Consider the following 23592-nt stretch of genomic DNA (forward strand, 5'->3'; position numbering starts at 1 on the left):
AAAGCCTTCTCTCCGACACCACCTGCGTAGCCATTTGTTGACTTCCATGGTTCAACGGTCTCTACCCAGGCCTTTTCCTTCCACGGGGAGGATGGACGAGAAGACCACTTGCGCCTCAAATTCCTTTATCCTTCTTCCCAGAGCCACGTAGTCTGCAGTGATCCACTCAAGGTCATTCTTGGCAGTATCCTTGGTGCCCAAGGGTGGAGAAGCAGGAAGGGGTAGCGATCCGAGGGCTTGATGAGTCTCGACAGTCTCTCTGTCACATCATGAATCCTAGCTCCTGGCAAGCAGCAGACTTCTCGGTTTTCCCGGTCAGGGCGGCAGATAGATGACTCAGTCCCCCTGAGGAGAGAGTCCCCGACCACCACCACCCACCTCCTTCTCTTGGGAGCGGTGGGTGGAACATATTATTATTGTTGTTGTTATTATTACTTGCTATTTCTTTCAAAGTGTGTGGTTTTAGTTTTTTGATTGGTCTATGCATTTCATAATTTTTATTTCTCTTGTACGCTTACATTTAATACTTTGAGTACTGAGTTCTAAAATGCCTAACCTGTCCTGGCTGGAGTAATTATCCTTATGGTAAAAAGAAAAGGAGTACTTGTGGCACCTTAGAGACTAACCAATTTATTTGAGCATAAGCTTTCGTGAGCTACAGCTCACTTCATCGGATGCAGTGCATCCGATGAAGTGAGCTGTAGCTCACGAAAGCTTATGCTCAAATAAATTGGTTAGTCTCTAAGGTGCCACAAGTACTCCTTTTCTTTTTGCGAATACAGACTAACACGGCTGTTACTCTGAAACCTATCCTTATGGTAACTTTTTAAAAATATATATTGTATCTAGGTTTTTTGTTTCTACTGGTGGTGCAGATCCACACATTACATCAATATGGTGCACATAAAAAAATTCATTGTGCACATGGATGAAAAAAATTAGAGGGATCACTGGACACCTCCTGCATCTATTTACAAGTCGCTGGATCCAGTGCAGGCTCAAGGCATCTAGCTCATTCCTGAGTGAGCCAGTAGAAATGCACCCCAATGGCACTGGCTCTGAGTGAGGATGTCCAAGGTGTGTTTTCAGATTCCATCGGCTATTTGCCCATGCCCCTCATAGCCAAAACGGGTCCAGGTCCTCATGCTTCTTCCACAGACCTTTTAAGAGAAAGAACCGCTGTTCCTTTCTGTCCGTTCCACTTAGGGTGACCAAATGTCTCGATTTTATAGGGACAGTCCAGATTTTTGGATCTTTTTCTTATATAGGCTCCTATTACCCCCCACCCCGTCCCGATTTTTCACACTTGCTATCTGGTCACCCTAGTTCCACTACAAATCTTGCTCAGGTCCCTCATTCATCATCCTGACCACTGGAAGTTCCCTAACATCCACACTGCCCCGCTCCAGTTCCATCCCAAGTGCTGATGCTGACATCACCGTTCTTGCCTCTTGCCCTGACCCTGTCTCCCCCTTTTCAGAATTCGCCTCCCTTCCTCCCCAGCATTGAGTTTAAGCTTTGCACATAACACCCCCACCCCCGCAAAATTGCCCCATATTGGGCCCTTGTTTCTTGTCACTTCACACCCCACCCTCCAATCCATGATGCCAACCTCAGGTCCCCCAGTCACCTGTTTTCACACAAACATCTTCATGCTTTCTCCACACTGACCCTATGAGTGGAACGCCTGTCCCACAGCTGAACCACAAGATTCCATCCCCTCCTCATTCATGTCTCTCGAGACCCATTTCTGCTGTGACACCGACATGAACTCAGACAGCCATTAGCAAAGAAAACTAAAGAACAAACTCCGCCCCCCTTCATGCCATGCCCCGTCCATGCTGCATGCTGCATGTAGCAACTTCCCAGATTGTCATTCCCCCACCCCACCTACTGCAGCATCGTGTCCAACTCAGCATGTCCTTTACCCAAGGCAGGATCAGTTGGTCTGATTTTAGGGCTGGCAAGTGCATCTCTGGACAACCTTTCTCTGAGCACCCCATTGTCTCTTGTTTTGGAAGGGGTTGGGTGGAAAAAATAAGCAGTAGTGAATTTACCCTTTTTTGTAGAGAAAGTGTATTTTTGTGAAAATAGATTTTATTACAATAAATTTTCATTTTAAATACAAACATACTGTATCACCAACACCCCTGGCCTGGCCTGCGTGTCATTCAAATACCAAACATAGCTGCCTTGCTCAAAACAAATACCCACCTGAAACATGCAAAGGAATAAACGCTGCCATAAAAGGATGGAACCATGTATTATAAAACTCTCCTTGGCTTTAGAAAGGGATGCATTGTCAATGCAAGGAGCACGGTGTCTCTTATGAAAATAGCTGCAAACTCTCTGGCGGGGTTTTGCTCCAAGTTCCGCTCTCCAGACACACACAGTCAGGATCACACAAACGTTGAAACAAGCCAGTCAAAACAGTTAAAGAAGCAGACAAGTCAAATAAGGCAGAATCCCCAGCTGACTGCAACTGCCATGCACCAACTGCAAACGCCAGGAATGTTTGTCCGGCAGACTCCTGCTAAAGCCTGCCAGCAGCCATGAGGAGATGCAAAGCTATTTAATGTATCCCCTACTGCAAAATGCTTTGTGGCATTGACTCCAGGGCTGCTGGAACCGGGGGGATTAGGGGGACTCACAAGGGAACATTGTAGTGGTGCCACCCAGTGTAAACTTTGTGCATGCCGGATGGGGGGGGCGGAGGGCAGGAGGCAAGGGGGGCAGAGGTGACAATGGGACCCAGAGGCTGGAATGGGCCTGGAAGCCGGCAGGTGGCCTCAGAACCCTCCATCCCAGCCTGGAGATGGCTGACCCTCCCCTTCCCTGCCAAGTCTCAGTACCACCCCTCACACCCCCTCCTATCACTCCCCCCCCCCCCCCCATTTTCCGGAAACTTTTGCCCTCCCCCGAATCTACTCCTTCCTTCTTGGTGAACTCTCGCAGTGCAGCATGACTGAGATGGAAGGATGCTCCTAGGCACAGCTGCATATTTACAGGTTTACAGTACAAATGTCGAACTCATGAGCCCAGAGGCAGCAAAAGGGACCGACAGGGAGTTCTCTCCAGTGCAAACACTCATTTCAGGGAGTGGAGGAGGAGTCGCCAACAGCCTAATCTGAATGGAACAGAGAAATGCTAGGGCACGCTAGCCACCGGAGTCTCAGTCTTACAACAAAGGAGTGCTTCCTAAGGGATCGGGCCTTAGTGGGAAGAGCCGGTTAGTGAAATTACAGCCAGAATATCTTCTTTGAAATTAAAATATGTACAAGGAATTGGTGCTGTTGAGAGCTGGCTGGATCTGGGCACACTACTGTGAAGTACCTGCACCCCAGCTCCCAGGCCTCTTTGGGAGGTACCTGCCCCCTAGCTCCTAGGCCCCTTTCTGAGGTACCTGCATCCGAGCTCCTTGGCCCCCTCCCGAGGTACCTGCCCCCTAGCTCCTAGGCCCCTTTCTGAGGTACCTGCATCCGAGCTCCTTGGCCCCCTCCTGAGGTACCTGCCCCCTAGCTCCTAGGCCCTACCTGCAGGATCACTACCTCTGGCCAGGCAATCGCTACACTGACCGTGCAGTCCCACGGCGGCATGGCTCTGTGTGAAGATGAGGTGAAGGAAGCCTAGGGTTGGAGCCATTGCAAGTCTTTAATCATCAAAGTTCACTTTTCCTTATTACAATACTCTGCGATGGTCAGTTTGCTGCAGAGGGCTTGTCCTTGTCTGGGCTCCACAGACAGGCCTATGGAGATCAGCAACATCCTTTTCTAGTTCTTCTTACTGGGTCCTAGTTTCTTTAAGAGCTTTTTCCCCTTGCAGAAGAAGCTTCTCTTCTTTTTACTCTGAGTGGACAGGTCACTTGATTCAAGAGTCTCCAGTGATTCTTGGTCTGGACTTGGGTCACAAATGAGAGTGCAGGAAGGTGGCACTTCAGGAATGTTAGGCAAGGGGTCCTTCTGTTCACCAGGCCCATCTGAATTCAGCTAAACAGGAAAAGAGTAAACAAAAGAGAGAGTTTAGACCCCCAGCAGTGACACCATCTCCACAGAAAGGCTGTACAGTAAGAGAAAACCCTGACAGCCCATGTCTATAGCTGGTCATCTCTTCCGGAAAAGGCCACTTCCCCAGCAAATTCAGCCAGGCCATTTCTAGCGGCTTTAAAATGCTCCCCAGCTCCCACCAAGACCATGCAAGAGATCAGACTTTGCACAGCCCTTGGTAAATTTTGGGCTACACAATGAGAGTATGCCACAGGCTCTGAAGTATTGGAGACAATGCAGGCCATCTGCCTTTGGGTGACAGGCGCATAGCTTTGTGGGTGGAGGTGATGGGAAGCAGGTCTTCAAGGCTGTGCCCTAAAGATGCCAGAGTAGGACTGGGCTGGCTGCTTGAGGGGGTCAGCCTGTGAGCTACCCGCTAAATATTCGGGCCACAGGGTTTGCCACGAGGCCTCTCCTCACACTGGGGAGCCCAGGGCCTGATGGGGAGGGGTGTATGTGGGGTCTGTGTAGGGGCAAATTGCTTGGCCAAGCATATGCTACAGCTAGAACACTCCCATAACAGCAGCTGCTGGCCAGACCTGAGCTCTGAGCCTTTTCAGGGTCCTTCAGCACGAAGCACAGCTCAACCACGGCAGATAGTAACTATGGGAAGCTGCGTATGACTCAATGGGCAGGGAGGAGTTAATCATGGACCTGGACATAAAGGGGATCCTTGGAGCAAGTGACCATAAAGCAATTGAATTTCCAGCAGTAAGGAAGGTGCAAGCAGCAATCACAAAGAGGTGCTCAACTTCATCCAGGCAAATGGGGTTTGGTAGCACACAGCACAATGGGGCTCAACCTTCTGGGCATTACTGACATGTACAGAGTCATAGCAACCATTTGGGGCAATCCCGGCTCCTGGACCTTGTCCCCTAAGAAAGAGTAAGGCCTTCACAGGCTGGGATTCCCTTCCTTCAAGCAGGAAACTCCAGTCCTTCATGCAAAGTGAAATTATGGAGGTAACATTTCAAAAGCACCTCCATGTCTTGGCAGCCAGTTTCACTGTAAGTCATGGACTCCAAAACCCGTACGGGGCTTTTGACAATGAGACATGGGCTCCTAAGTCACTCTGGTCTAGGGTCACAAAAGTCCAAAATCCCAGATTTAGGCTCCAGTGTGATTTGCAAAACTCCCATTGACCCTGCATGTGCCTAAACTCACTTGGCGCCTCTGTTTCTGAAGTAAAACGTTCCCTCGGTGCCTAGGTTTCTGCCTCTCGGCATACACACTGCTGCCTGCCACTTGGTATTCAGCTGCCTAAATTACATGCGGGACCCAATATGTGCTTAGAGGCTACCTAGAAGATCAACCCCTCAGGGGAGTTCACACAAACCAATGGGATGGGGCAAGGGGGGGCCCCCACAGCTATTACCCTAGTGGTTCAGCTACTCATCTGGGATGCAGAAGACCTCCAGTTCATGTCCCCACCCTCCACCTGATGAGGAAGGATTTGAATCAGAATCTGCCACCTCTCACACGAGTGCTGTAACTGCTGGGCTATGGGATACTCTGATAGGGGGAGGGGTGGCCTCCCTCACTCTCTGCTGTTGAAACGGTTTCACTCTGGCTCAATAATTAAAGAGCAACTGGAGCAGCGGAGCTGGACCCTGGGCCTCCCACATCCTGAGGGAGCACACTAACCACAAGGCTACGGAATCAGTATCATGCTTGTGCCAGGTCTCTCTTGCCCAAAGGACTCTAATGATTTAATCCACAGTGGAACAGCTTCAACAGAAGTGGCTGTGAGACCCCCACATGAGAATATCCCATAGTTTAGAGTTATATCACTCCCCGCAGTGGTAACAGAGCCCAGTTTAAACCCTTCTCCTTCTCAGGGGCTCTCCTAAATCCCAGGGGAGTAGCTGAACCTCTGGACTAAACATTATGACAGGTCATCCTTTCCCTCCCCGCACCAAGCTTCCTGCACAAATCACCTTAGGTGCTTAACTCCAAAGCAGGGTCCCAGCTGAGAATCACTAGCAGAGACAGGTGCCTATCTCCAGGAGAGGGAAGGGCACCACACACACCCTGCTCACAGCATCTCCCACCGGCTAGCATAGGCAGTTCCCTGCCTAGCATGCTGACTTCTATGAAGCGCAGTCTGAGTATGCCTACACAGCAACACAAGCCCCACGACAATGGGACTTGAGTTAGCAGACCTGGGTTTGAGACCCCAGAGCTCAAGTGGCTACAGTGCTAGGTCTTTAACCAGGATGTGAACTCAGGGCTCTGGCATCCACACTGCAACATGCAGATCTGAGTCCATCCAACGGTATCCCAGACTTCCTAGCACCCTCCCAAAATGTGGCCGCTCTAGACCTTTGTTGATGGTGCACTGTGGGAAAACTTGACTGTCTACCCTGCACGTTACAGGAAGTTTGAACAACCCGCCAACGCATTGTCCAACTGTCATTTTAGTCTGTGCAGTCCCAGCAACATGAAGAACTTTTCTCACTTGCACTTTCACTCCTGTTTCAGGAAACATGCTCAGCTTCTGTGAGACACTGGTGGACATTTCAGTGGTGTTTTCTGACCCATTGAAGGCACCTGACAGAGTTAATGATGGAGGAGGACGAGAAGGACACAGACATGGAAGTCTCAAACTGGCTGATGCTGCTTATAACACTCAGTACACCCACTGATGTCCCTTTTATAGACTGGCACTTCTGGGGCAGGGCCACAAAGACAGACTGGTGGGACCACATTGTCTTGCAGATCTGGGATGACCAGCAGTGGGTCCAGAACTTCTGCATGAAGGAATCTACTTTTCTAGAAATCTGTGAGCAGCTTGCCCCGGCTCTCCAGTGTGAAGACACATACATGAGGGCGGACATGGTGGCCCAGAAGCAGGTTGCTATAACCATCTGGAAGCTGGTTACCCCAGACTGCTACAGGTCCATTGCACACCAGTTTGGAGTTGGAAAGCCGACTGTGGGTAAAGTGGTGGCGGAGATATATGAGGCAATCAGACGTGTGGTTTGCCCCAAGGTGGCGGGCATTACGGATATTCCTGAAGTAGTTGCTTGAGAAAAGTAGTTTTTGAGAAAATGGGGTTTCCAAACTGTGCTGGGGCTGTTGATGGGACTCGTGTGTTCATAGTTTGCCCTCTTCAAGGAGCACATAAACAGCAAAGGGTTCTACTCCATTGTTATACAGGCCTTGGTGGACCACAGAGGGCAATTTAGGAGTGTCACCATGGGTTGCAGTGGGAAAGGTCATGACGCCAGGGTTTTTCACCGATCGGGAGTCTGCATTCATGGACAGGCTGGGACACTATTCCCACAAAATGGCATTGTCATGAATGGAGTTACTGTCCCCACCGGTACTCTGGGGAACCCCGTGTACCCACTTTTGCCTTGGCTTTTGAAACCATACTCTGATCTCAGAGCTCTGGCAAAAGACAGTTTAATTACACTGTCAGCAGGTGTGGAATGGTTGCTGGTTGTGCGTTTGGCAGACTGAAATCACATTGGAGATGTCTACAGACCCATTTGGATGCCAGTGTCATCAATGCTGGGTGCATTGCAGAGGCTTGCTGTGCCCTTCACAACCTTTGTGCAGCCAGAGGGGGGCCATTTCCCCTGAATGGGCCTAGGACAGTGAGGAGCTGCTAAATCGGGACGCTCAGCCACAAAGTGCAGCTCCCTCAGCTGGAGCTGGAAGTACTGGGCACCAGAAGGCAGGGATGCTTTGTGCTCCCACATTGTGGGCTTGCCTGGCCCAACGGAAGAGGGGAATGGCACCTGTATGAATGTTCTGGGGTGGCGGGGGGAGATTCATTGCTTGTGGAGGGTTTCAGAGCTGCAGGGGGTTGATTGCCAAGCAATGTACTTATGAATGACCTGACTGAATATCAAATGGGGGTAGGGCATTTTTCAAAGTTCAGGTCGCGACTCAGTACTGGGTCGCGGCATGCCAGGCACTGGGTCACTCTGGTCAGCACAGCTGACCGAGATGTTAAAAGTCCCGTCGGCAGTGCTGCCCAGCTATGGCAGGCTAGTGCCTACCTGTTTCAACACCATGCTGCACCCTAGGCAAGGGGGGCCAGGGGGTTCTGCGCACTGCCACCGCCCATTGAAAACTGGCCAATGGGAGCTGGGCGGGGGGCAGTGCCTGCAGGTGAGAGCCACACGGAGCCACTTGCGTGCCTCTGCCTAGCAGACGGACCTGCTGCTGGCCACTTCAGGCACAGTGGAGCCCGCAGTGCCAGGACAGGTGGGAAGCCTGCCTCTGCACCCCGACTGTGCCATTGACCGGGAACTGCCGGAGGTAAGTCCATGCCCTAACCCCGCGCCCCAATCCCCTGCCCCAGCTCTGAGCCCCCCCAACCCGGAACCCCTTCCTGCACACCAAAACCCTCATCCCCGGCCCCACCCCAGAGCCTGCACCCCCAGCCCAGAGCCCTCACCCTCTCCTGCACCCCAACCCCCTGCCACATCCCAGAGCCCCCTCCCATACCCTGAACCCCTCATTCCCAGCCCCACTCCACAGCCCTCACCCCCACACCCCAATCCTCTGCCCCATCCCTGAGCCCCTCCCACACCCCAAACTCCTCATCCCCAGCTCCGTTGGGTCACGGGCATCAACAATTTTCTTCAACTGGGTCCCTAGAAAAAATGTTTGAAAACCCCTGATGTAAGGTGACTGATGTAGCTAACTGTATTGATAAAGAATGTTTGGCAATTGTCCCTGATCATGTGTTACCTTTACTGTGTGAAATACACACAGTATGATGTGACGCAGTGATAGCAATAAACTTTCTTAATAAAAAGCTTTACTTATAAACATGGCTCAGCTGCCATTAGCAAACCAAAATGCCAGCCACAACAAAACCTTTAAAAAAGAGAACAAAGTGCATGAACAAATGCGAACAGTGAAACCATGTCCAAGACAGAACCCCCACCACCACCACTGCATATTCCCAGGCTCTCCATACCCCCTTCCCTTCCTTCCACATGTGCTGCACACTTGGCATCGGGGGAGGAGGGAGAGAGGCATCCACAGGGGAGGGGAGCAATATGGAAGGCTGAATGTGCCACAGTTGCCCTGGCCCGCCGCTCACTGGGCCCAATTGCATGGGCCACCCAGCAATGGCGTTGTCCAAGCTGTTTCTGGACTGCTGCATGGGGAACCGCTGCGGGGACTCAGGCCTTGGTGTGGGGGATGCAGCAGGAGCCTGTTAGCGATAGCAGCCACTCAAAAAGTTCTTTCTGCTGAGCTCCGTCCTCCTCCCTTAGTCGCTGTCCCTGGTCCAGGAACTGCAAAGAAAGTGCCTGCTCCCACGCTGCAAACCTGTCCTCAAAGGCAGCCTGAGCCTTTCCCCTGCCTCTCGCCGCAAGTCCCTCTGCCCTTGGTTCTGGACCTGCTTGTGGGCCCTGTCCAGCACTTCAGCCACCAGTTCATCACGGAAACACTCCCTCTTGGGACGGTCTGGGGAGGTTCGTTGGTCCAGGCTTCTGCTGCACTGTGGGCGAGCTGTGGAGGTGCTGCAGCCAGTAGGGGGCGAGGGGCCTGGCACAGGACCACACACCGAGGGCTTTCTTCTCAAACAGCAGGAGCACAGGAAGAATCCTTGTGGAATTGCAAGGACATAAAATGTTACTTTTCCAAACTAAACTTCCATATATTGTGAGAGGGATGCTACAGACCACAGAAGCTCCCTGGACACAGCCCGGTTAATTGCAGCGAAAGATGCCCAGAGACAGTGGTAAGTTAAAAATGACTGCTGCTTTTTTTCCCCTTAAAATTGCAGAGCAACTTGGGTTAGCAGGGGAGATGGGTGGCCATACACTGCACAAGGGTTTCCTATCATTTCTGGCATTCCACATTTTGGAGGACAGAACAGTTCTTGTGGTGCCTGATTGGCAAAGAAAGGTGTTACTCCAAGCTGCCAATGGGAATCCTGCAGTGTATGCCACTGAACAGCACATCTACAAGTGAAGTGGGCTCGTCAGCTACTGAGATGGCCTGGGAAAATACGACCTTCTCTGTGACTATCTGCTTCATGAGGGAATCAACAGGATGCTGCATTAGCTTCCACACAGTTTAGCCTGTTATGGCTCCGTGCAAACACACAGAACTCCATGGCCTTGGAGAAAATTTCAAACCCCAGGACTGCATGGACTCCCTTAAACTGAAATGGACTAGATTTGTAAATGGAACATGTTTCCACACTCCTCCCTTTGGCTGTTTTCAGGTGGCTCGTCACACCACTGAGTGGTTACAGAGCGGTGTGATTACAGGGATAGCAAGGGAAGGTTATTATTTTCAAGGAACAGGAAAGCACTAGTAAAACTGTGCACCTTTTCAGTAGAAATTCACTTTTCAAGGTATTTTTTACTGTCTGCACTTTGAGGTCACCATTTTGAATTCCACATGGCGGGGCAGAGCGGGGGTTGCTGGGAGACACCAAGGTGCTGACATACAATCTGCCATTAGCAGATACACGCTGATAGCCAGGGCTAGTAATAACTTCTGCATTAGTTCACAGAATAGAAATCCCTCCCGTTCCTATATTAATAGACATTAACATGGAGCCCGAAACTTACCAGGCTCCAGGACGGCTTCTGTCTCTTCTGTTTCAGCTGCAGGTGCCACGGTGGTTCCTCCTGGGGCATCAAAAAGCTCCTCTGAGTACAGCCCAGGTTGTATTGCAGCTATTTTTGCTCCAAAGCCTCCTCCGGGACCAGGGCCAGCTTTGTCCCTGGCTTCCATCAGCCCCTGGCTGGCTCTGTGCTTGGCACAGTGCCCAGCACCCAGTTAAATGCCTCATAAAACGATGTCGGCAAGTTGCCCAAGGTTCTCGTCCCTGTTTTCCCTGTCCTCAGTCCTGAGCTGCTTAGTCCGCTCCCTGCCATGGTCACTGGCCCAGTAGCTTTCCAGCATTGCCAGCTTCTTTCTATTTGCTGCTAGGCGTGGTCATTCCTGGTGCATCTCCTAAATCCACTGCTTTGCTGGCCTCACAGCAGAGATTTCCCAAATCTAGCGGTGCTCCCACAAGCATGAAGCAGCACGCTTTGCAAAGGATTGCGTCTGGTCAGTGTCCATTTCAAACACAAGAGGCTTTCTGAAGGTGTATTTGGAGCTTGGCGGTCGGGATAAAATGGAAGGGTTAAACTCTGACTGCCTGAGCTGCTGTAATACAAGGGGGAGTTGCTTCCATTTCCCTGGAATCAACTGGCAATTCTTGGGAGAGAGAGAACAAAGGAAGTTGGCCTATGGGATTATGGAATACTTTTGGCAGACTCCCAGAACCTGAATCGGGGGGGGCGGGGGGGACGGATGCCGGTGGGCTGCATCTACACTGCAGAATGATGGGGCTTGACCCTGGGTCCCAGCTTGACTCAAGCTTGAACCCTCCACCCTCTCAGGGTCCTAGGATCCTTGGTCTGAACTTGAGTCCAAGACATTTGTGTGTAGATGGAAGGGGGGCTTGGGCTCAACTCAACTTTTGGTCCTGCTTTGAGCAGGGGGTTGGAGTAGATGACCTCCTGAGGTCCCTTCCAACCCTGATATTCTATGATTCTGAGTCTAAGCCCAGGGTTATGCTGCAGTGTAGATATACTCTAAGGCAGTGGTTCTCAACCTTTCCAAACTACTGTACCCCTTTTAGGAGTCTGATTTGTCTTGTGTACCCCAAGCTTCACCTCACTTAAAACCTACTTGTTTACAAAATCATGAAGCTTTCCAGCTCAGCCATGACCTTAGCCATCCTGGGCTGCTAATGTATTGTGGACCCTATCACAACAAAACAGCCTTTGCCCTTTCTATGGCTCCTGAATGGGTATTGAACATTGACACTGACTTGCCAGGTCTGAGAATCATCCTTCCAGCTTCCAATTGTACTCACTACAGCATAATCACCTAAAGAGCAGCCTTGCAGGCAGGGGCAGAGAAGTGGGCAATCACCAGCACGCTGTTCTCAAACAGCATCACTAGAAGCTTTGGTCAGGAAACCATCGCTATTCAGGACAGCACCCAAGTCTGAGTTTAGGTTCCATAGGAGTCAATGGGAGTTAAGCACAGGCATAAGTGGTTTCATGAATCGAGGGCTAGAAGTGTCTAGCTAACAGAATGCTCCGTTGAGAAGAGCATGAGCCAGTGACATAGACAGCATGATGTTCTGCCTAGGGAGGGGTATTAGCAAAGAGCACAGAGGCTGTCTCTGGAGACAAGCATCGTATAATGCTGTTGGCTAGTGTCACTTGGGGACTTGGGCATGGGAACGCTTTGCTACTAGGAACATGTTACAAAAAGAGGTTGCAGGTGCTGCATAAAGCAGAAATGGAGGCTCATATGGCTGGCAGTCTTGAGCCTGTTTCCTGTGTTGAAATAACAGACATAGCATCCCTGCATTACCCCACTGCTGAGCCACTCGGTGCCATTCAGGAGCAGTTAACAGGAAAGGCAGTTGTCTATGGTCTCTTTTTCTTTAGAGTTAAATTCCCCTCTAGTTATTCCAGACACTTCATTCATTTCCAAGAAGAACAAATTATAGGTATAAGATGAGCTGAAACACCACTTCTAGGGAGCCAGATCTCCTGAACACCTTGGGGGCGGGGTGTGTTACATGGAAAGAAGCCATTATTTAGCAGAGGGGTGACAAAAGTGGAATCAGTATTCCCGAGAACGAGCCAAATGAACCTTTTAGAGAAATATGGCTTGGTACTGATGCAAAATGCATGTCGGTGCCCAACTCCTATGAGTTAACAGCAAGCACAGTGACTACAATGTTGCTTTCCAGCATCCCAGGTCACCAGGGGCTTGTTGCTGTTCATGGATTTAATAGACTTTAAGGCCACAAGGGACCATTATGTTAATGGAGCGTGAGCTGCTGCACAGCGCTGGCCAGAGAACATCTCCCTGTCAAACCCAACACACTTGGTTGCACTACAGCATATTTTTTTAGAAAAACATCCAGTCTTCATGTAGAGACTCCAAATGATGGACAATCCACCACATCCGTGAGTCCTAATGGTTCACGCTCTCAGTGTAAAACACTGGCATCTTATTCCCAACCGGAATGTATCTAACCACAGCTTCCAACCGTTAGATCTTGTTCTGCCCTTGTCCATTAAATTATAAATTAAAGACCCTCTACTGTTGGAAGTCTTCTCCCCACATAGGGCCGATAGACAATTGGTTATAACAACAGTACTAATATATCAATTCACATATCAAATCTCCATCAGTTAGAAGGACATGACTAACTGTCTTTGTGGTCACAAGTCCTTCTGATTGCCATCTCTGGTGAATGACACACACTCACAGGCACACATGTACACACACACACCCCTCTAAGTTACATAAAGGCAGTGGACTCAACTGGTAAGTAACAAATGGAAATTCAAGTTCTGGATATTTCTCCAAGAAAAGAAATGAAGAAAAATTACTCTGGAAACATCTTGGTAAATAGTGTTAGTGTTGCAAAATCGAACAATCATGTTAGCCTTTTCTCTTCTCTGTTACTCATGAGTTTTTTCTGAAATGATAAATCAAATGTTAAAAGCGAAAAACACAATAAATCTGCTCCCCCTGCACCCTTCAAGCGGTGGAGTGCAGGAAGTCATACCCCACAGCCGCCTGGATACAATCCTTTCTGTGAGTGCTATCAAACAGAACAATTATCCGCCGGGGTTAATTTTAGGGACTAGCACCACCCCCATGACTTATTTAGTCAGTTTGCTAGTCTTTGGATTGTTTACGGGAGCCCCAGGGCACACAGTGAGGAGGAACGGGAGAAAACTGAGCAAAGGAAAATGCAGGCTGAATATGGGAAACTATTAGCTTGCAGGCTGAGGCAGGAGCCCCATCACATGGGACAGCTACACCCAGTCTGGATAAAGCACCATAAACTACTGTGCAGAGAATAATCTTGCTCTAGCTGGGGCCAGTCCCTTGTTATCTCTTATTTCTAAGAAATCATACCACAGTCCCCAAAACCACCCGATAATTGTTCCAAACAACTGCACTTCACAGCATGGCTTCTCTTTTGTGATGAGCCTCATGCAGCCAGCCACTTCACAGCAGGGGAAGGAGAGAAGTCTGGCTGCATGGCAAGCTAGGGTACTGGGTCAGGCAGGTGATTAAGGCAACCTTCTCCCATACACTTACATGGTTGCTCTCTCTCTCTCTATGTATCATTCTTATCTATCACTGGACTCTTCTTTTCCTCATTCTCTGAAGAATATAACCGCCAGGGGTACATAATATGGGCAGAAATAAATAGATGAAATAAATTAGAATGGAATACTTTCTAAAGGTGCTTTACAAACCTCAGTCTTTGACAGAATTGGCATATTACTGATGCAAAGCATACCCGTTAGAGCAGTCCCTTGATAGCAACAACTATCACTGACATTACCATGGGATTTTCACTGTCGCATCCTGTTTTCACATGCTCAGGACTTCTCAGGGAGTTTCCCTTTGGGGTTGAGTTTTCAGTGCTTAGCCTGAGTCCAGAAGTGACATTTGTGTGAAAGTTTAAGCAAAATCCCTTAATCTCTTTCAGTTATTGGAGAGTTAAAAATATCCCCCATGTTTCCAGAATTGTACAAATCGTTTAGTCATCAGTGATTCACATAACTCATCCTCCTTCCTCTGCTTTGTATGGAAATCATCCTCACTGAGGTGCTGGGCCCCTTCTTGGTGTGGGGGGGAAAGCTTAATCCAGAAAATTATAAGCAATTGGAAAATCACTTATGAGTGAGCTCCTGCTAAGATCTGAGTAGGGCCTAATGAAGCTCACAGCTTTGTTGTGACATCACGTTGTTCGGTGACCCTGCCCTAGCAGGCAGAATGGCTCAGAGGCTGCAGCTAGGCAATCTGGCAGGAAGAATTTCATCCCCAATCTTCCAAAAGATTCCAATGATGCTCTCTCACTCCTGCCACCTCTCTGCTGCTTTTTCAGCTCTGCTGCCCTGCTGACCCAGCTTTGCGAGAAAAGGTCCCCAGCCGAACACAGGCAGCAGCAAATGTGAGAACTCCTCTCTCCTCAGCAACCAATCCCTTTCCCTGGCCAGGCCTAGCCTCAGCAAATAGGCTGTTTAAAGCCACGCTCGCTAACACTTTTTAACCAACATGAGAGTAGGCCTGTAAAAATATGCTAGCTGGTTATGGTGAATCCTCAGTTCCCCCAGATGTACTTGGGTTGATGTCGATGAAACTATATTGATTCACAACGGGTGAGGATTGAGCCCACAGAATACATGCAATGTAGGCAGCTCAATGCTACTAGGAGAACCTTCACTTCTACCTTTCCTGCCTTTTGGTGCTTGCTATTTAATTTTAATGAAGCAATACCATGGGGGTGGGGGGGAAGGGGCTTGGCGAGGCTGTAGTATGTAATAGGAGTAAGAATGCAGCTCAGAGGTCCTGGAATGAGGCTTTACCGGTATGTTTCTTCTGGTAATTTAGGGGAGTGTGTAAAGACAGTCACTGCCAGGAGCTTCCCAGCAGTGCCCTTTCAATCCGATGCCATGTTGCTTTGCTATAGACACAACAGTCAGGCTATACAAATTCCGAGTTTCGTGAGAGGTGGGCACGCTGCAGAGACAATGCTAAGGGAACACTAGGGTAGCGAGACAACCCCTGTCGCTAACACTCCACAGCCAAAGGACACAACCGGGGTCATTACTATTAATCCATCAGGGCCTCCAGTCAGACTCGTGCCAAATGTCCTCTTTCCATTGGTGAGCTTTCTAATTAGCTCCTCCTTCAGTGGAGTCTCTACCATGCAAGTCAAGGTGAGGTCACAGCTACCCATCTGTGACATCACTGAATGTGGCAGGCAGCCATAAGCAGCTTCAGGATTCAAGTTCTCAACCACCAAGAGTCAAACTTTTGTTATGCAGGCCTTTGTATTCATACATGTTTCTCTCTAGTTCCTTTAATTGGAAGATCCTGGGGCAATTCAAGTGCATTCATTAATTAGCCTCATAAGACACAAACTATGGGAGGGAGGTAGTCATTCTGTCATACCTATCTAGGCACTTACGCCATGATCAGAATTTATAACCACACACAGAGGAGCTGACACTTAGGGAGGTGAAGTGACGAGTACCAGGTCACAAGGAATCAGAAACAGAGCCAAGTATAGAATTCAGTGTCCTATTCCTGGTTCCCCTCTGTAATCACTCACTCAAGCTATACAATGTGTGACAAAGATTCAAACGAGAAACACCCGGAGAACATAAACTCTTCAGGGTAGGGACCATGTCTTTGTATATTTATACAAAGTTCTTAGCACATGGTGTCCTGACCTCAAAAAGGGCCATACTCAATGTTCATGTTAATAAACACAGCAGGGAACTGGGAAGGATGTTGGGGTAACTTTCTCAAAAATGTATGGAGCTTTATATAAAAGTGAGCTGACATCAGCCCTTGAGGGGAACAAAGGTAAATACTGGTACATTTGGGAGGAAAGTATGTCAGGGAGGAACTGGAAGGGGTAGACATGGGAGGCACGTCCGTGTACAGCAGGCAGCCTATTACCAGTTAAATCCTGCTGGAATGTAATAAGTTCAATCACTAACAAGTTTCAGAGTAACAGCCGTGTTAGTCTATATTCGCAAAAAGAAAAGGAGTACTTGTGGCACCTTAGAGACTAACCAATGCTCAAATAAATTGGTTAGTCTCTAAGGTGCCACAAGTCCTCCTTTTCTAATCACTAACAACTGATTCCCCACATACACAGCCTCCACCTACCCCAGCCTTGGAACCACATGCCAAACCACAGACATCCAGAGCCATTAAAAACAGTTAGACCTTAACTGGAATTAGTATGCCTTGATGCACGTGGAAATCTGTTTAAGGGAGCTATGCAGAGCCCTCTACCCTAATCAGTGTCCATTCACACATTGGGGAATGCAGAGATTAAGGGCTCATCTAGACAGGGAAGTTGTACTGTGAATTTAAACTGATATGGTGAACTAGCGGAGCCCCCTTGTGGGCACCCTTATTCCAGTATCAGAGTGGGTATTTTCAGTTTACCTTTTGTCACTTTGGAAGTGCTTTAAACTAAACTGAAAAGGCCGCTCTTATTCTGGAATAAGAGTGTCCAAAGGGGAGTGGGACTAGTGTAACTACAGCTCTCTAACTATACCTGTATAATTGAACTGTTACAACTAGCAGACACGCCCTTCAAATCAGGGTCAAAGGAATCTGAACATCCATGACGGGCAGCTCAGGTGGCCCAGCTTTGGCCTGGCTTTAGAAGATGGGGCAGGTAGCCTAACTGTATTTGACTGGTCTGCAAAGCAGGCACAGCACCTTCCCTGTATGGGGAGGAAATCAGGGCATTGTAGCAGACAGACGTTACAGAACATGAAGTCATCGGAAATGAGGGAGATGGTGCAGTAGCTGGGGAGGGAGGCTTGTGGAGACTCTAGTGTGTTTGAAGGCAAAGACAAATGAGCAGGGGGTGGCTGAGTGTGGGGGAGAGGGATGGAGGAGGTCAGGAGCTGGGAGGGCTGGTGCAGGAATAACAGGTTGCAGGAAAGCCAGGACACCAATAGTTAGCGTGACACCAATAGTTCCAGCTTCTTGTAAGAGGCAGAAAATCCCAGAAACTGGGGCAGTCAGGGATATGTGCCTGTTCACAGACCGAGGCTTGGTGCCAGACTAGGCCTGTGGCTAATGGACAGCTCTGACATCTCTGTGACTCAGTGAGTGGGGAGCTATGGAGGTAATTTCCCGAAGGTAACTGATGGCACCAAGAGATCCATTTGAGAATTAGGGCCCAACTGGGCATTGACTTCCCCTGGCAATCACTGTGGTTAGGGGCACTGCAGGGTGGGTAAGGCAGCACAGAATGGAGTCTGCTTTGGGGAGAGCAGGCTGGTTGTGCCAGGAAGCAGGGGAGGGAGTGGGTAACTCAGGATTTTCTGGCTGTGAGTTTCCTGGGTTTGAGAGGCGCTCTCATGGCCTTACATCCTTTTCACAGAGGTGTGTGTGGGGATGTCCCCAGTGGGTTTTCGGGTGTGTCACACTCACCACTGTGCAGCAGTGAAGGAGCAAGTCCTCAAAGCATTGTCTTGCCTAGAGGTTTCTCCCATCCTTTAACAAGTGGCCCTAATATTTCCCTGCAAACACTTGAGCTGCTCCTGTGTGATAAAACCCACTAGGCAAAGTGCAGTGATCTGAGTGGCTGCAGAAGATGGGGTGAACTGCACTCATGCCCTCCACTCCAGACCTCTGGTCAGCTTTGGAGTTTTGTCTCTCTCCCATTTCTCAACTATTGGAAGTCCTTTTATATGGCTATGGTAACAACAGTTTCTGTCCCAAGAGTCCTCTGCACTAATCAGCTACCATGTCACCTTACCTGACTCTCGGCACTCACTGCACATGTGTCTTTGTCTTCCAAATGAAGCCCCTCAGTCATTCCTCCATCCAGAGAGACAGCTTCCAGAAAGTTAGACGGGACAAGGCCTCTCTGTCTGTTTAACTCCCCCTGCAAGGTCAGAGAAGCGGTTCTTAGTACGCCACTAAGAAAGACTGACTTGAGAAATGAAGCAGACAACCCCATTGCACAGGGCTGGGCAGACTGCAGCCTGTGGCTAAACCCAGCTAAGGTCATCAGGAAATGTGGCCTGCCTTGCTCCCACAGGCAGTGCGGCTTAGAGGACAGAACCTGGGTTCTGTTCCTGGCTCTGGCCTGCTGTCCTGCTCTCCATTGTAAAGCACTTCGAGAGCTAAACTCTGGGGCTGGGACTGTCTCTTTGTACTGTGTTTGTAGAGTGCTAGCACAATGGGGTCCTGGGCAACAAGCGGGGCTCCTGGAAATACAAAGGGTGAGGATGACGAAAAGCACTATGTAGGGGCTAGGGATTCCGGTCATTAGTATTGTGCTGGGGGCAGTGTGGGCAGATCTGCCAACACCCGTTCCGCTCTCACTACAAGAACAGGTCAGTGTGAGGAGCAGAGTAAAGGGACAAACAGTTGAGCCTGATGGATAGATAGACACTGATCACCACACAACTACGGAGCACACTGACCTGACTTCAGCGAAACAAAGGGAAATGATTTGCCTGTTCTGGTGACTTTCTTACTCCTTTTGATTCTATTTGGAATTGTGGGTTTAACTAAAGCTTCTCTGAATTGTTACAGGTGCAAAGATACTTTATCCAACAGGATCCCAGGAATATAGAGCCATAGTAAATGGAGTGCAGAACTGAACGTGAAAACAGAATCTTGTAGGCAAGACAGGGATCTTGGCTCAACACCTTGTAACATAAATATCCAATTCCTTGCAAACACCCTGGAAGATTCCTGGGCACCTGTAATAGCCCTGGGAGAGAATTAAATTAAATGTGTCTTTTATGAAGGGACTTTCTTTTCTCACCAGCCAGAGAGTTTGCATTTAGTAGAAAATGTCTGAGACAAACTGTTGCTACAGTGAAACTTTGACAACATCAGGAGTGTCTGGTAATTCCCAAGTTCCTGTGTAAATGATACCATAGGCAAGTACACTGTTGTCACTCAGGTTTCAGAGTAGCAGCCGTGTTAGTCTGTATTCGCAAAAAGAAAAGGAGGACTTGTGGCACCTTAGAGACGAACAAACTTACTCCGTATGCTTAACTGAAATGAATGGGTTTGGTTTTGTACCAAGAACAGACTGGTAACACCCAGAGCTGCCTGCACCACCTGAATAGCTGAGCTGCTCCATGTCTGGTGGGGTGCTGGTTTGAGCAGTACATCGTGGGCAGTCACAGTGCAATCCCCCCCACACGGCCTGCTCAGCTTTCTTGACTGCAGGAGCCATCTCTCCCACAGAGATGGAGCTTAGCTTCTAGGGCGCATTCAGTTCTCAGGCTCCGAGTTCAGACCACCCCTTTATGCCATTAGTGCAAAGGAGTTGCTTTGGGATGTCCCCTACCTGGAAACCAGACTGAAGGAACCAATTCATTTCACATAAGCCACTACAGAGCCTGTGGACATCACCAGCTTTCAGTCACTGCCAACCTAACTGGATCTGAACCAGGCCCCTGGGTCCCTCCTAAGCCCTCCAGGCTCCCAGCAAACGTATCACTTGTGACTAAACTAGGTCATGGCACGTATAAAGAAAACAAGGAACGGACAGAAAAATAGAAATGGCCGTAACGAAATGGCAATTCTTTAATGACAACTCAGCCTGCAGCAGACGCCACGTAGCTCGCTGAGCACTGGTCATGTGCACAATGTGCAGCGTACACAGATTCCAGCTTGGCAACAGCTGTATTAGGGTTATGCCAAGAAAGGGACGAGGAGAATGAAAGGAGGGGAGGGGCCCCCCTCTTCCGGGGGCTGGACACAGAGAGAGAATGGCCTAAAGGTAAAATGCAGAAAAAATACCCCAGCTGGAATGTGTCGAATTGGGATTGTCTATGTAAGAAACCAAAGGCTGGAATTCATTGTGTTTAGGACAGTCCCTGATGAAAACCCTCCATTTTGTTTCCCAGTCTCTCCTATTTTGACAGTTGATTGGGAGTAGACCTTCAAGCTGCATGTCTCTCAGACCCTCTAGACCCAGTACTTACGTAATAGAATCCATCATCATCCATGGACCCAAACACTGTGATAACATCTCCAGCAGTAAATGTCAGCTCAGCCTAAAAGGAAGCACAGTAAGGATGTTGTTAGGAGAGCCCAGCTCTGGAAATGAAATGGTTAGACACAAACAATGCTCTTGTGACCTGCCTTTCACAAGCTTCTGCATCCCCTTTCCTATTTTCATTTCCATTTTAGAAATTATCTGGGAGGTAAAATATTCCGAGGCCTTGGGATCTGTGTCCTGACTCCCAAGGCCATTGTGACAGGCTTGTGAGAGTCAGACTCCCAGTGAGGGAAGCAGGCTCTGTCTGGATGTGAAGATAAAAGGAAACATCAGAAACAGGTCACCCTTCTGCCCAGAGATGTCTGAGCGCAAGGAACTGTCATGAACGGAGCATTTGGCAGGGCCAAATTCTGTCTTGGATACATATGCAAAGCTCCCACTGACTTCAACAAAATGGCCCCTAACTCCTGTTGGCGAAGACCCAAATAGGAATGACTACGCCAGTATCTACAGACAACATGAACATTGGCTCATATATAAACAATGATGCAGCCTCTGTGTGTTTGGGCCCAATGCCTGGGAATGCTCGAGCAAAAGTGTTGGCTACCAATAACTGTGTTTTACAGGGCCTGATTCCACACTGCAGCTGCAGTCAAAATTGAACTAAATAGACCGAACTTGGGTCTCACACTCCAATCAGAGTAGGGGAAGTCTGCACAGTCAAGCACCAGGCCTCATTTTGTGGATAAAGGGAAGACTTCTGTCTCCAAGGCTATTATTCCCAGACTTTCACAAGCACTCAGAAAGAGGATGATGCAAGGTCAGGCCAAAGGGATCCAGCATAAGAAGGCAAACCAGAGGGAGAGAGAGAAAGAGAAGTAAGCCTCAAGCAGGAAGTGACTGGTGCTGGTTACCTCCACATCCACATTTGGAGAGCTCTCCCTAGGGTTGTAGTCAAAAGCAGCCACCATGGTCCTAGGTGTGATCAGGTCAGCCCTGAGGTCCTGCCAGCTGGACCCTGAGGGACAGAAACAAAACAGACATTCGTGAGACTGAAAATCCAGGATGAAACCCCAAATCAGAACAGTTTCTCTGCTATCTCTGGGGCAGATGCAAGCATTAGGTCTCAATGGGTATCTTAAATGGGGAAAGGACATTTGTAGGGTCCAGCTGGGTGACTGGAAAGGCAACTCAGCTGAACCTGGTGAGAAGGTGCCACCTTTTCTCTCACCTCCCCAACTTCCTCATATATCCGGGATTCCCTCACCAGCTCTCTCTGTCTGTCTCCTGACCTGTCTGTATCTCTCTGCCCCACTGTCCGGCTGGTGCTTCCAGAAATCATCCAGGCCACTTGCAGCCAGACTGGGGAGTTGGGGAACCGCAAAGCCATTTGGCTGGTGCGCGGCTACTGCTCTACTAATGGCAGAGCACTGGGGAAGGCAGGAGTCAATGTGATGTGGTTGCATGGTAAGGGGATGTGGAGGTGGTGAAGGTCCTGCAGAGCCTGCTGGGGAATACATTGGTCCCCCAGCCACCTCCTTCTATGATCAAAGGATTGCTGCCTTCCTTAGCTTATACAGCAAGTGTGGGGCCCAGTTAGCATTTGCCAGACATGCTGCCACGTAGAGCCACTCAGGCTGCAATGCGTAAAAAGGGACGAGAGCTAACTCTGACCAATCCTGCGCCTCATCTCCAAAGGGACCTTCCAAACAGGGACCAACTGCCCCAGTTATCATGACAGTGCACAGCTAATGGCTGAGGCAGTCCTGTGAAAGGACCTCTCGGTTGGATCTGACACCTTTCTCACCCTTCTGGGATGACATGTTCCAGGGCTAGTCTCTACTCAGAGGCATTTCTTTTTGCTGAAAGTTTGAGCCAAAGCTGTTCAGCCCCTTCTGGGAAGAGAGACAGTAGCAAGGCCCAGCCCCAACTTAGAGACCCCAGGAACAGCGTTCCTGGTTTGAGGCAGAGAGTTGAAATGCATCCCCCTTGGCAGGCTGGAAAAGGACCTTCCAGAGTCCCACTGAAATCCCATTTGGATTGGGCCACGTCAGCAGAGTTTGAAAATCACAGCTGCGGCTGTGCCTGCCATTTGTAACAACAAGACGCCACCCTGCATCATGCCCGGCTCTAGTCTAGCTCTAGCGCAGGGCACACAGCACCAGCTGCGAATTGCTCACTGACGTGCAATGGAGCAGTAACGGAGAGGCGCAGTCAGGGGCCAGAGAGGACGCAGCTTGCTCCAGAGTGTGCCTCCCTGGCAGAGCTGCAAGTTCTGCATAAGCCTGTCAGTGTGTGAAATCCAGGAGGTTCAAACTGTCCAGTCTCTAGCTGTTGGCTGCTGTACTGCCCCCAGATCCTCATGGGTCTAAATGTTTAACACTGGCCGGGGCTGTGGAAAGGGAGAGAGGCAGTGGGTGTGGGGAGAGCAGTGTCCTAGGGAGGGGCAGCAGCTCATTCAGGAAAGTGCACATGGAATGCAAGAGGGCTCTGGGTGCATTTCCTAGCCCCTTAGCAAGTGCTCAACCTCCCTCCATCACACTCTCTTGGCAGAGGGATTTTAAAATGAACTTCAGATTTTTTGCAAAGCACCTACAATGACTTGTACCTAAACACTAAGACAAAAGCTAAATGAAATATTGCTAATAGCCAGATAAGGGGAAGAGATAGCTGAGTGGTTTGAGCATTGGCCTGCTAAACCCAGGGCTGTCAGTTCAATCCCTGAGGGGGCCATTTAGGGATCTGGGACAAAAATTGGGGATTGGTCATGCTTTGAGCAGGGAGTTGGACTAGATGACCTCCTGAGGTCCCTTCCAACCCTGATATTCTATGATTCTAAGATGGCCTCAAAAAATCATACAACTCCAGAGAGAACTCACATGACTCCTGTCTAGCAGAAATAACAATCAAACAGCTAAAATCCTACACAGAATATTTCATCTTGTGGTATATATCACCCAGCTCAGGCTTTGCAGACCATGGGTGAAGTCAATGGTTGTGTTGCCATAGACTTCC

The 23592-nt window shown here is 49.3% G+C and overlaps 1 protein-coding gene across 19 annotated transcripts in view; it reads right to left on the reverse strand.

The window, feature by feature from the left end:
• Positions 1 to 2896: 2896 nt before the first annotated feature.
• Positions 2897 to 23592, reverse strand: part of TSPOAP1 (TSPO associated protein 1) — a 242914-nt gene continuing 222218 nt past the window's right edge. For 11 of the 19 annotated variants that reach the window (XM_075120718.1, XM_075120722.1, XM_075120721.1 and 8 more), the window contains 5 exons: positions 21492 to 21595; positions 20561 to 20632; positions 18367 to 18495; positions 10595 to 10654; positions 2897 to 3986 (listed from right to left, as the gene is read on the reverse strand). In XM_075120718.1, the coding sequence (XP_074976819.1) occupies positions 3771 to 3986; positions 10595 to 10654; positions 18367 to 18495; positions 20561 to 20632; positions 21492 to 21595 (581 nt within the window). In that variant the 3' untranslated portion in view covers positions 2897 to 3770. Of the gene's footprint in view, positions 3987 to 8682; positions 9618 to 10594; positions 13528 to 14159; positions 14226 to 18366; positions 18496 to 20560; positions 20633 to 21491; positions 21596 to 23592 lie in introns of those variants that run through there. The other 8 variants (XM_048823870.2, XM_048823868.2, XR_007353149.2 and 5 more) reach the window with 8 other exon arrangements.

The sequence above is a fragment of the Caretta caretta genome, chromosome 17 (genome assembly GCF_965140235.1).
Source record: "Caretta caretta isolate rCarCar2 chromosome 17, rCarCar1.hap1, whole genome shotgun sequence".
Taxonomy (NCBI): Eukaryota; Metazoa; Chordata; order Testudines; family Cheloniidae; genus Caretta; species Caretta caretta.